This window comes from Carassius carassius, chromosome 35 (genome assembly GCF_963082965.1).
Source record: "Carassius carassius chromosome 35, fCarCar2.1, whole genome shotgun sequence".
In the NCBI taxonomy this organism is placed as follows: domain Eukaryota; kingdom Metazoa; phylum Chordata; class Actinopteri; order Cypriniformes; family Cyprinidae; genus Carassius; species Carassius carassius.
This window is the reverse complement of record NC_081789.1, coordinates 23,064,290-23,077,494: the sequence shown is the minus strand read 5'-3', so window position 1 is coordinate 23,077,494 and position 13,205 is coordinate 23,064,290. Positions and strand designations below refer to the sequence as shown.

At 35.0% G+C, this 13,205-nt stretch overlaps 1 protein-coding gene across 6 annotated transcripts in view; it reads right to left on the bottom strand.

Moving 5' to 3' along the window:
- Nucleotides 1-13,205, bottom strand: part of pde1ca (phosphodiesterase 1C, calmodulin-dependent a) — a 67,291-nt gene that overhangs the window by 6,219 nt on the left and 47,867 nt on the right. For 4 of the 6 annotated variants that reach the window (XM_059525006.1, XM_059525001.1, XM_059525004.1 and 1 more), the window contains 10 exons: nt 10,257-10,373; nt 9,733-9,873; nt 8,414-8,514; nt 8,197-8,325; nt 7,513-7,614; nt 7,222-7,342; nt 4,676-4,757; nt 4,469-4,589; nt 3,349-3,521; nt 334-690 (listed from right to left, as the gene is read on the bottom strand). In XM_059525006.1, the coding sequence (XP_059380989.1) occupies nt 334-690; nt 3,349-3,521; nt 4,469-4,589; nt 4,676-4,757; nt 7,222-7,342; nt 7,513-7,614; nt 8,197-8,325; nt 8,414-8,514; nt 9,733-9,873; nt 10,257-10,373 (1,444 nt within the window). The remainder of the gene's footprint in view (nt 1-333; nt 691-3,348; nt 3,522-4,468; nt 4,590-4,675; nt 4,758-7,221; nt 7,343-7,512; nt 7,615-8,196; nt 8,326-8,413; nt 8,515-9,732; nt 9,874-10,256; nt 10,374-13,205) is intronic. The other 2 variants (XM_059525005.1, XM_059525003.1) reach the window with 1 other exon arrangement.

Genomic DNA, 13,205 nt, shown 5'->3' with positions numbered 1-13,205 from the left:
AAACTTTTTTTTTTTTTTTTCATTTTGAGAAAAAAACATTTGTTTGTGTAAATTACAATTGCATAATATTTTTTATTGATTTTGAGGAAATATTTTAAAATACATTTAATTTGGAAAATGTATAAGTTATTTAAATTCTGCAATTTCGTTACTTTTCTTTGGGCATTAGATAAATATATAACAATATTATTACATATTTAAAAATCTTAAAATAATTAAAACCCATATCGGTCAACCACTAGTTTATCATGCATAAGTTAAACCCAAATATTGGTCAGTAAAGGTGTTTAGGATTAGTAATATTGGGATAAAATCAAATGTATAAACTTTGACCCTCACCGTTGTGTGCTCGCTGGCTGTTGTCTGTGTCACTGCTGGTCTCGGGCTCTTTGGAATCAGAAACTGGTGTTTGAGCCCCATTCACCCCCCCTGGGTCTTTATTGCCCTCTTCCTCTCTGGGCTGTTGTTCTGTGGGCTCCTTGTTATCGCCTGTAGCATCTCGATCTGTCTTTGAATCCTTCTCTTGTCTTGTGTCTTCCTTCCGTTTGTCTTGAGATTTCACACTCGAGTCTGTGTTGATCTCGTCTTCTTTTTTAGTATTATCGCCTTTGCTGTCACTGCTTTGTGTGTCTGTGTCGGTTTTATTATCTTTCTCCTCGTTCTCTTCCTGTTTGGCCTTCTCTTCCAGATCTAACACAGACAAATTCAGTTCATCAATACTGGCACTGCGAAATTGAGGGCAAATTTAAGCATGAAAGGTTACAAATATGGGATATTCGAATTCTGAGTGCACTAATTGTGACCCTGAACCACAAGAAATCTGAATAAATAAGCTTTCCATTGATGTATAGTTTATTAAGATCGGACAATATTTGGCAGAGATAAAACTATTTGAAAATCTGGAATCTGAGGGTGCAAAAAAATCTAAATATTGAGAAAAATTGCCTTTAAACTTGTCCAAAGGAAGTTCTTAGCAATGCAGATTACTAATCAAAAAGTAAGTTTTGATATATTTATGGTAGGAAATGTACAAAATATCTTCATGGAACATGATCTTCATTTAATATCCTAATGATTTTTGCCATAAAAGAAAAATCAATACTGTAATTTTGACCGGATATTGCTAAATAAAATATACCCCAGCGATATACCCTTAAGACTGGTTTTGTGCTCCAGGGTCACAACTGTTTAAAAGTTTAGGGTTAGTAAGAATTTTTAATATTCCTGAAAGAAGTTTCTGATGCTAACCAAATAAATTTTATTGAGCTATATTGTTAAATAGTATTGCTATTTAAAATGACTGTTTTCTATTTTTTTACATCTTAAAATGTAATATATTCCTGTGATGCAAAGCTGAATTTTCAGCATCATTACTCCAGTCTTCAGAGTTCTGCAGAAATAATCATTTCTGTTTATTATCAATGTTGAATTTTTTTCAGCATTTCTGTGGAAACAATTTTTTTTTCAGTATTTCTGTGGAAACCATATTTTTCAGTATGAATAGAATGTTCCGCTCTCCAGAATTTGCCCAAGTATGAATAGAAATGAATGAAACAGGAAGTCTAATGTGACCGCAGCTTACCAGTATTGCCAGAAAACATTTCTTTGAAATGATAAAGCATTCCTCTGAGATCAGCTGTCACATTCTAAGTCAATCCACGCATGTACTGTAGTCAATCGTGATTTAATATCACAACATTTTTCATCTACAGAATCTGTGCCAAATGGAGATCTAGATTCATGTTATGAAGATTTATTTTTGTTTATTTGTTAAGCCTGAGCTCTTAAATCATTTCTTCATATTGAATTCATTTATATTTCTGAATGAAAGCTAGATTTTTACAGGTTTTGAAGAGATGAGTGGTGCTTGGCCTTACATACTAAGGAAATGCAAATAATTGCCATTATATTGCTATACAACTGATAAGGTGTTCTATGTGGTTGCTAGGGTGTTCTGTGCAGTTGCTATGGCTTTGCTTACTGTCCCAAATCATTAGAGCTCTTACTCTCATGATTTTCTGGTTTTTAGATATGGCCTGGATCCATTGTCCAACCCAGGGGCGTAGCCATCTTTTCAGAAATGAGGGGGACAGAAATGTTATATATACTATATATATATATATATATATATATATATATATATATATATATATACACTACAATATAATATAAAACATTACAATATAACATTTCTGTAAACTATATAGCCTACCAGCCAACAGTTTTTGAACAGTAAGATTTTTAACGTTTTTAAAGAAGTGTTTTCTACTCACCAAGCCTGGATTTATTTGATCCAAGGTACATAGAAAGCAGTAATATTGTGAAATATTTTTTTACTAATTCAAATAACTTTTCTATTTGAATATATGGTATTTCTGGGATCAAAGGTGAATTTCCAGCATCATTACTTCAGTCTTCAGTGTCACATCCTTCAGAAATTATTCTAATAATGCTGATTTGCTGATTAGCCATATTTGAAACATAATAGTAAACTTTTTCAGTATTTTTTGATGAAAAGAAGGATCCAAAGATTAGCATTTATGTGAAATAAAAAGCTTTTGTAACATTATACACTATACCATTCAAAAGCTTACGGTCAGTATATAATAAACTTTTGACTATAGGCAACTTTACATTTTCTCTAATTTCTAGCTTTTAATTGGCTTAGAAATCTATAACTGCTGGACAATAACAAATAATAATGATTTGTTTATATTCTACAAACACTTTTTTTTTAATCACATAGTGATAATAGTGTTTCCAAAAGTTTCTGTTTTTCTGTGAAAACAACTGTTTTCATACAGCGGTAGCTGGACGCTTTTGTCCATATTAGGAGTTTCCTGTTATGACTTTCTGCGGGAGAGCGCCTCTGGCTTCGAGTGTGAATGAAACACACACACAAACACACACACACACACACACACACACACACGCTGCAGGAGTGTTTAGCGCTCCGGGATGTTCATTTCGCTGTATTCTGGGTCCGAATAAAATATCAGGTCATGCGCAGACTATCCTGTCTCTTTGAGTTTAAATCTATATTTCTAAAGCTCAATATGAACACATTTGACCGAAAAAGTGCGGGGGACGAATTTCCGTGATATTAAAAGTGGGGGGGACACGTCCCCCACCTCCCCCGCGTAATCTACGCCCCTGGTCCAACCAGCGCATCAATATTCGATGTATATTTTATTTATGTTCAGCACAAGTTACAAAATAGCCAAATATTAATATTTTAGGGGTCTGTTTGAATCCCTAACAAGAGCAACAGGAGCAAGCATTACTAATAATCTACAACACATCATCTCGATTTTATTTAAGTGCATGTGTATATGTTTGTGTTCATACCTTTGGCAGCCTGTGCTTTCCATTTTTCTCTGTTTTTATGCACTTCCTCATTCCAGGTGCTTTTGAAGGTCTTAAAATCGACAGCGCTTATGGAGCAATTCAGGGAAGTGCCGCTCTCCGAACCAGAGCCTCTCACAGTAGAGCGTTTACCGTCCGACGGGATGTTATTCAGACTGCAAAAACACACACATAGACACATAGAGTGAGCATTTATTTAGCTTCCAGTAAATGTTTGTCTTTAGATTATACGGAAGTACATCACTTTTAAGTGTAACATCATTAGCTGATGAAGTTTCCGTGAGTTCCAAGAGTTTCCGTGACTAGATACAGGATGTGCGTCCAAATACTACATTACTCACCTGACACCCAGGCATGTCTGGTAGTTCACACATTATGACCTCATTCAAGTATGACTTTTCCAGTTGTTTAAGAATTAAAAAAAATCATTTAGATTCAGATCAATTCGCTATTTACTCATTCGGACTGATTTGTGAACCACTTTGACTGACTCACTGACAAGAACAGACTTTCATTGAAGTTTTAATTTACACAAGCGCAATGTCTAGTCGATAAATATGTTCAATTTTAGCTTTTCAAAGTGAAAGTGAAAGTGAGTGAAAGTGAAGTGACATTCAGCCAAGTATGGTGACCCATACTCAGAATTTGTGCTCTGCATTTAACCCATCCGAAATGCACACACACAGAGCAGTGAACACACACACTGTGAGCACACACCCGGAGCAGTGGGCAGCCATTTATGCTGCGGCGCCCGGGGAGCAGTTGGGGGTTCGATGCCTTGCTCAAGGGCACCTAAGTCGTGGTATTGAAGGTGGAGAGAGAACTGTACATGCACTCCCCCCACCCACAATTCCTGCCAGCCCGGGACTCGAACTCAGAACCTTTCAATTGGGAGTCCGACTCTCTAACCATTAGGCCACGACTTCCCATAAAGATAGTAAGGTCAAGTTTATAGTCTCTTATGCTCAACAATGTCGTATTTATTTGATCCAAATACAGTAAAAACAATTGTGAAATGTTACAACTTAAAATATTTTTTTTAGAATAGAGCTTTAATATTTTAATAGACCAGCTCTGTTGCCGCCCATTCATTCATCCTCACCTGGAGCGTCTGAACCCGGCCAGGCCGGCGGGTGAGGCTTCTTCGATCAGCGGAGTCACGATTTTCTCAATCATGTCTGTCAGCACAGTGAAGGTAGGTTCCACAATGAAATCAATGAAACCTGTTTGGGAAGTGAAATGAGCATCATAACACACAGACGTGGGTATAACATTTACTATTAAATCACACACAAGCTTGATCACTCACCGATCTGAGACTGGGCCACCATGGTAGACTTGCGATCACATAAAGGAGAGAAAGGAAGTCCAAGCTCTGCCTCCTTATCGCCCTAAAACAAAAAGTAGAAGAGCACCAGCACCAATTAACATCTTACCAGGTAAATATTTCTGATTATTAAAGTGGTCATATCATAGACTGTCAGTATATCTTTACATGGACCTCAGCACTATTTCCACACAATTAAAGTGTATTAAACATAAAATTAGTTGAAGATTTGAAGTATACATGTACCAATATATTATACCAAAAGTACAATTGCAGGGTATTTTTTTTATCAAGCACACAAATATGTAAATGTATTTGTAGTATACTTAGCTCAAAATATTCAAATACATTTTTATTTATAAAGCTTTTGGTTTAGGTTTCAGTTCATTTCACCAGGACGGAAATCCCTCGTGTTCAGCTCCGCTGCATTCTCATTATTCTCTGAATCAGTCCATAGCACTTCATTTACAAACATCAGATAATCCTGAGAAACAATAGCTGTAATTATCTTTGCTATGATTGTCTTTTGACCAGATAATACAGCGATGACCTCTAAACAACATATCTCCTATACAAATGACGTTCCTCGGGATGTTTTGCCAGTCGCACTTTTCATAGTCACCATTAATTTCCTGCGCAAAGCTGAACGAAATTTCCTTCATGACACTTAAATTGCAATTGTAATTTCTGGGGGTGATTTACCTGTGATGAACTGATCATTTATTAGCTTAAACATGTCACTAAATCAAAGATTTAATTTCACTCTTGTAGGAACACTAAGATGGGCCGGTGTGATATCAAATCAGACAATGGGAAGTTAATTGGTTTGGCACTGTGAGGAGATACTCATCTCTTAAAAACACCACTGTGTTTGGATCAGAATTAGATCCGTTTTCATTTAGCAAGGAAATTGAGCTCTACTTCATTATTTATTCAATCATACAAGAAATAAAAAGTCCTAGAAAGCAATTCTGAATGACTTTCGACATCTTCATAGAGATGCAAAAGCCGATGGCATAGAGTGAAGCAGCAGAGATTCAAATGTTGAGGTTAGAATGCGAGAAATGGATGTTTAGAGGAGATTAATCGGATTTTTACAGTGGACATTACAGGCTTGGAATGCTAAATAAGATTAAGACTCAAATCGAGATTAGATCAGAGTGCTGATGACCACAGAATGGGAATATGGACGATGAAGTGAGAGAGCAACAGATAGAGAGAGAGAGAGAAAACGCTCACTGTATGATTGAAGAACTATAAAAACGTCTACAGGACACTGCTCTCAGCTTCAGACAGCATACCCACAGGCCATTCACACCCCGCCTGATGCATACTGCCCACAAAAATAGCAAGAGCTTTCTCAAAACTTCAATCTGTGGTCTGATTGTGAACAAAATTTCCGGGAGTCAGGGTGCTCAGGGTTTTTATAGGCCCACTGGGAAACCGAGTTGTGTTTACAAGGTATTGGGCTGCTGCAATGATGAGCACTTCCTAGAAAGATGGATTTGCAAGTTTTCGACGAATGAAATTCAAATCAGAGATTTGTTTGAGGCACTTATTTGGTTGCAAGTAAACAGGATATTCTCGACGACAACTGTGTATTCTATTTTGTTTACATACATTTACTATTAGTCTATGTATAAATTATTCAGCATTTATTCTAATCAAATCAGAAAGGAAAAATAAGAAATAATCATTTTCATATGGAAATCGAAGCCTATTTGCAGGATTATATATTTTTTTTGTTTTGCATTTGCACAGTACAGTTTCAAGACAATTAAGGGCATTTTCTTTTTTTGCAATAAATAAATAAATAATAAAAATATAATTTTGATAATTAATAAAATAATTTAATTTCTTTTTTACGTTTTTGTTTATCATTAAAATCAACATGCACACATGAAGTAAAATAAATACTACCATATATATATATATATATATATATATATATATATATATATATATATATATATATATATATATATATATATATATATATACACACATTACAGTATAGTTTAAATATATTTTACTTTTATTTATTTTTGTTCACTAAACTAGTTAGTATAAACTAACAATAAAAAATATGTTCTCAATGTTAATTTCAACCTTTATTAACACATTAAAATAGAAAGTCGTGTCTGATCATATTATTAAATGTACCTGAGTTAACATAATGGACAATGAGTAGTTGCATTTTTATTAACTAATGCTAACAAAGAAATAAATACTGTAATAAATATTATTAAATAATGTTTTTATTATTAAATAACCTCTATTATATAAATAACCTTTAATCTTTATTTTATATTATTTAAACAAACAATTAATTATTATTTTTATATTTTTAATTTAAAATAATAATCACAATACATTTTATGGTCTTAAAAATAGGCTTTTTTGTTTACTTGTTGTAAACAAAATTTCTTATTTTTTTCTTTTGAGTTTATGAAATATGACCCAGAACACGCTTTGAAGAGATTAAGATGCTTTTATAATTATTATAAGAACTGTCTCGGGACACTGACCTGCCTGAAGAACTCCTCCAGCAGTGAGGTGGTCCAGCGGTGGTGCATGTTCCAGTTTTTGGCAGGGTGGCTGATGTCAGCGGTGTGCAGTAACAGGGATAAGGCCTTGGGTTTATCAATCCTGCAGAGGACAGAGATGTTCAGCCCCTCAGAGCTGTTAAAATCACTCTGTCCAACCTCTCATTATGTGGATATGAATATCTGTAGATGCAGAAATGTTTTTGCGTGAACAATGTGTGATTAGCTAAAGCCCCTCGTCCTGGTTACCCTGATGTGTGCGAACGCACTTACGCTTCAGGCTGCTGCAGGAAGTTCTTCATGGCCTTAATCTGCTGGAAGTGACAGGACATGTCAGTTGCCAGGACCATCTCGACCACCAGTGCCCGCAGTTCTCTGAAAGAAGGAGACATTTTCAGCATTGACTTTAAAACAGGTTACATTCAGTCTTCTTATGAAAAACCCGTCATGATGTACAGGGTTCTTGGGTTGATTCTATATATAATATTATACTTATAACTAATAGCATATTATTTACTTATTAATTACTAGATTCTATAAAGCAGGGAATTTTAAACTGGGGTCATCCAGGGGGTCTGTGGAAAAAAATGCAAAAAAAAAAATTGTTTCATTCTGCTTTCTTCTGGACGTCCTGGTCAAAAATCATGAGTACAATTACTATTATCTTACTCTACTGACAGTTATCGTTTTATTTTCTGTAGGTTTATGTATTCTATATTCTATATCACTATGTAGTATATCTTTTATACATAAATTATATTTCAATTTCAAGGGCATTATCATATTTAAGGAAATGGTGCACCAAAATGTTTGAAAACCTTTTCTATTAAAGCACCAGAACTAAAATAAAAGTTAATTGTGCATATGTTGTCCTATGCTGCTTTAGTATCTAACCTAAAACTAAGATTACTTATTATTGAGCTAATGTAAGTTTGAGGTTTGCAACACGTTTCTAACCTCCAGTCATCTTTCGACAAATTGAAGAGGATGTTCATTTCATCATCTTCCTGCAGGAGGCGATATGCAGCGCTAACATGGTGGTTCTCCTGTACGGCACGGTCATTATATAGTATGGCTGTGTCGGATCTGTAAAACACACATTAGTTCTGTTAAAGACCACTGATGTATTCGCTTTGCTGTACTGAATGATGACAGGGTTTAATAGCAATGGTACCTAGTCTGTATGTGGAAGTTGTTTGTGGTGCCGGTATGTTCGTAATCGTGCACAGCAGCAGCGAACAACATAGCAAAGATCTCCAACTCAGTTAACCAGTGCTGGAAGAAGTGAGATAACAAGATGAATGCAGTGGCAGCAAGAAAAATACAATTTTCATGGAAGTGTTTTGATACAGCCGGTTCAAACTTTTGGGTATATTGCTGTTACAATGTCCATTGGGCCAACAAGTGAAAGAAATTCTCTATCTGCTAATGCTGTTAATTATACAGGACAGTATTCACTGAAAGAACCGAGACATAGGAGTAGGAATCAGACTCTACTGCTCATCCAGTATACTGTATCTGATTCACCAAAAAGAACCTGCTCTAAAGAGTCATCTGTTCAGAAATCAGACTACAGGTCACTCAGTATATATCTGATTCACTGAAAAGAGCTGACTATTAAGAATAATTTATTCAGGAATCATCCTGGTTCAAGAGAATAATTCATTCAAGAATCAGACTACACTGGTCAACCTGTAATTTATTTGATTCACTAAAAAGAACCGACTCAGAGTCATTTGTTCATTTATTAAACTACACAAGCTGTGCATGTTTGTTTTAATATGCAGACTGTGAGGAAAGCAACAGATGGAAATTTCATACGAACAGAAGCAAAAATGTGCTAAAATAATCACTCCAAACACCATTCATTTTCAATGAAAAACACTTCCTTATCAGAAAATGTAAAGCCCCATTACCTGTTCTTTAATAAATAATATTGTTCAGCTAAACTGAAGATAAGCATGAAAGAAAATGAAATTATATTAGTTCATTATTCTTCGGCACATTTATTCTTCTGTGCATAACATTATCTTACATTAACACTAAATCACCAAAGTGCCAGAATGACTAAAGAAATCATCAGCGGTGTAAATGCTAGGGGGCAAAACATTTGTCAGCACGCCGGTGTGATGTCCACACATCACAGAGAGGTTAATGAGCCCACGGCGGGAGTGACAGGAGCGTGTTTTGAGGCGTCGAGGGAGATTAACTTCCTATTGATTGGTATACGAGCAGCATCGCAAAGCGAGAGCAGACCGTTGCATCTACTTCCTTTACAAGAAGCCCAACCTCAATAAATACCTCAAGTGCAGTGTCAGGCTTAATAAAACATACTTCACCGGCTCGGTTCAGTAGAAATAACAATAATAAACAACCGAGGGGGCTGTACATGATTATTTTACCCAAGCACACATAAGCATACACAAATGTTGCTTGAATCCACATGGTCTAGGACTCCTTTTTTTGCGAAGGAGGATACAACCGTGGACTTACAACCATGCCGGTCTTGAGCAGGAGGTAATGCACTGTCTGGGTGACGTCTGCGGCGTGGATTAGGTTGTGGTAAGGGTTTCTGTGCTTGCCGTAGCCCACCTCCAAGGCCTCCACAAAAGACACCAGAGCAGAAACAGGGATCTGAGGAGACATACAGTGTCTCAAACAGCCATCTGAGTGAGGATGATCATCTGGACTTTTCTATTAAATGTCATTATGACATAGCAAATGCCATTTCAAAAGTGTTTGTACATTTTGGTAAATATAAATATACATTTGGCAGTATTTCTCAGGTTAACATATTAGTTAAAAAATTGTACGTGGAAAATAGTGCTTAAAAAAATCTAATTCAATAAAAAAGAAAATCTCACAAATAATAATCAAATATATTTAAAACTGACCAAATCTGCTTTGTATTTTCCTATTATGATGTTCTCAGATCCACAGATATCACTGAGGAAATCAATGGAAGGCCAATTTTAAAATAGTGTACTTTTAATAAAAAGAAAGTGAGAGCACCCTACCTTAAAGCGATTGATTATGTCATATCTGGTGAGAAGTTCATAAAAAATAAATTTCAGTGCATGATCTCCGCTGGCATCATTCAGTGTGAAGACGTCAAATGACCACGTGTCCGCATGCTAGACCAACAGCAAAAAAAGACATTTTTACCATTATCATCAAAATAGTAACTGTATTATTACCATTCAAAATGTTTGTAAGTGGGGTCTTATGAGCAACAAGCCTGGATTTATTTGACCAAAATTATAGTTAAATCCTAATACTGACAGATTTCTATTTGAGTATCATTTAAAATGTAATGTATTTCTGTGAAGGCAAAGTTGAACAGCATTTATTTTAAATAGAAATGTAACATTATTAATGTGTTATTTTTGAAAACAGAAGTATTAATTTCATTCAAAAAATAAAAATCTTCTTGACACTACTTTGTGTATAGTAGTGTATACAGTATAGCTTTTAGTAACTTCCTATAGAAAAGAAAAATCCCTTAGAAGATCTCTTTGCATCTATAAAATAACAACTGAAACTTTATTTTATGAAGCCTATAAATGTGATAAGATGTTCACAGTCCTGGAGCCTCAGAAATCGCTGCTTTTACATAATGTAGTAATACTAGCCTCATTTCTTTTTTTTTATAACGTATAAATTACTTTCACCACCCTTGTAAACAGGGTCTTTGATGAACGATGTGTGATTCTATGGTTGTGCATTCCAATCCTGAGTCATGAAATGAACATCAGTAATAATACAGGAGATTTGGTCTACGTTATGGCCGCCTGTGGTTTATGCATTCTGGATTTTTTTCTCTCTCTCTCCTCCATCCACTCTAAGTTTGACCCTCCGTTATTTCATCTCATCACTTTCAAAGAAAGTTCTGTGTAGGTTTGATTAGTTGGTTGCAATGAACATTTGCAAAATGCTGCATTAAATATTCACATCCTCAGATTGGAATATTTGTCCTGCACTCTGTCTAAGTTACGGCTGAGAGCTTTCAATAGCTTTAGGCTGTATGTGGAGATATATATGCAGATTCACGGACTGCTGTGAAATCAAGAGAGAGAGAGACCAAAATAATGCTGCAAAGCCACCAGGACATCCAGTACAAACCTGCTGCCTCATTTAGAAAACACTCTTACAATCAGATCTGATCCTAAAATCTGTGCATTTGAGAGACTTTTTTTTTTTTTCGCAAGCATGCATTAATTACATTTTAAAACATATTAAACACAATACAGTTACTGTAAACTATAATAATATTTCACAATATTAATTTAAAATTTTAAGTATTTCTGATCACATAAATGCAGTTTTGGAGACTTCTTTAAAAAATATTAAAACGTGACTCTACACATCTTTAGAAATGAGGTCTGGGCAAGGCGAAAGGATTAAAAACTCTTTATATAAAAGGAAGCCGTCATTCGTTTCAGCTTATTAACTTCATTTCCTATTAAGATAAGGTGGACAGAGTCAGCAAATTACTGCTTTTGTTTGACAAGAACATGTGTATTAGTATTCTGTTACTTATCCTTCTCACCTAGCAGACTTTATACATTTACCTGCACATAAAGCAATGAGAAGCAAATGGACTCACTCAAGGGCACAAGAGTTATAAAGGACTGCAGGAGATCTCTATTCCATTTACAAAGTTTGAACCTTCGCTCTTTGTCATAGCAGCCTTGAGGCTTAACCACTAGGACACCACATTATTCTGTTCATCTGACTTTCACCCACACACCTCAGAAAAAGGTTTGTGCTGTGTAGCATGTAGAATTTAAATGGGGCTGGGTGTTTACAAATACTGTATGTTCATAAAAATAGATGTTTACTCATAGTACTCAACAAAACAGAGGCTATTGGTAAACGCATAGGTATAGTTTTAATTTAATTAATTTTTTTTTACATCTGAAGTGACCATATTGCACACTTCTTCTGGTTCATTTGACACAATAAAAGGATTAGTAAGAGTAGAATATGATATGATATTTCATCCCTTTAAGTGCAGACAGCCAGAATTTTAGAATCACAATAGGCAACAGAACAAAATAATATTATAAAAGATTATAGATTTATGACTAATATGACAAAAGGGAGCAACTCTAAGCCGTCCCGCCACAAATTGTTGAAATCAAAAATGAATGAGAAGCTGATAGGAGAATAGATGCGGCTGATAACAACTCTGAAATGGCATTCGTGATCGAATCACTGCAGATAACTGGATGTATAATTTAGACTGTAATTTCATGTGGAGAAAAAAGGATTCAAATCAGCATATTTTGCATTTGCCTAATACACATAGCATTCAAAAGCTTGGAGGTTGGTAATTTTTTCTTATGTTTTGGACAGGAGTCTCAATGAACACAAAAGCTGCATTTATTTAATCAAAAACAGTAAAAACAGCAATCTTGTGAAAAAATATTACACTATACCTGCTTTCTGTTTGGTTATATTTTAAATTGTGAATTATTCCTGTGATACAAAACTGAATTTTCAGCCTCTGCTGAAAATCATCAAATCATGCTGATTTGCTGCTCAAGAAGCATTTATCATCATCAATGTTGAAACCAATACTTTATTTCAGGATTCTTTGATGAACAAAGATAAGAAATCTTTTGTAACATTTTAAATGTCTTTATTGTCACTTTATTGCTGCTTTGCTCAACAAAATTTTAATTTCTTTTAACTTTTCAATCTTTCTTACTGATGAATGTTTTTCTATACACATCAGTATATAATTTCGATTTAATTTAATAAAGTGCGTGATTTTGTGCATTTGTGATAAAAATAAATCTCTGTTGTCCACATATACTGCATTCTATTAGACAACCACCTGAAAAAGAGGAACCGTGTGTGTGTGCCAGGTAACCCAGCTGGCCGAGGGAAAGATCAATTGTGCACTTCGGTTGATTAAACAGGGCTGTTTGCCTGGAGACGGTTTGATTTTGCAATCTCCC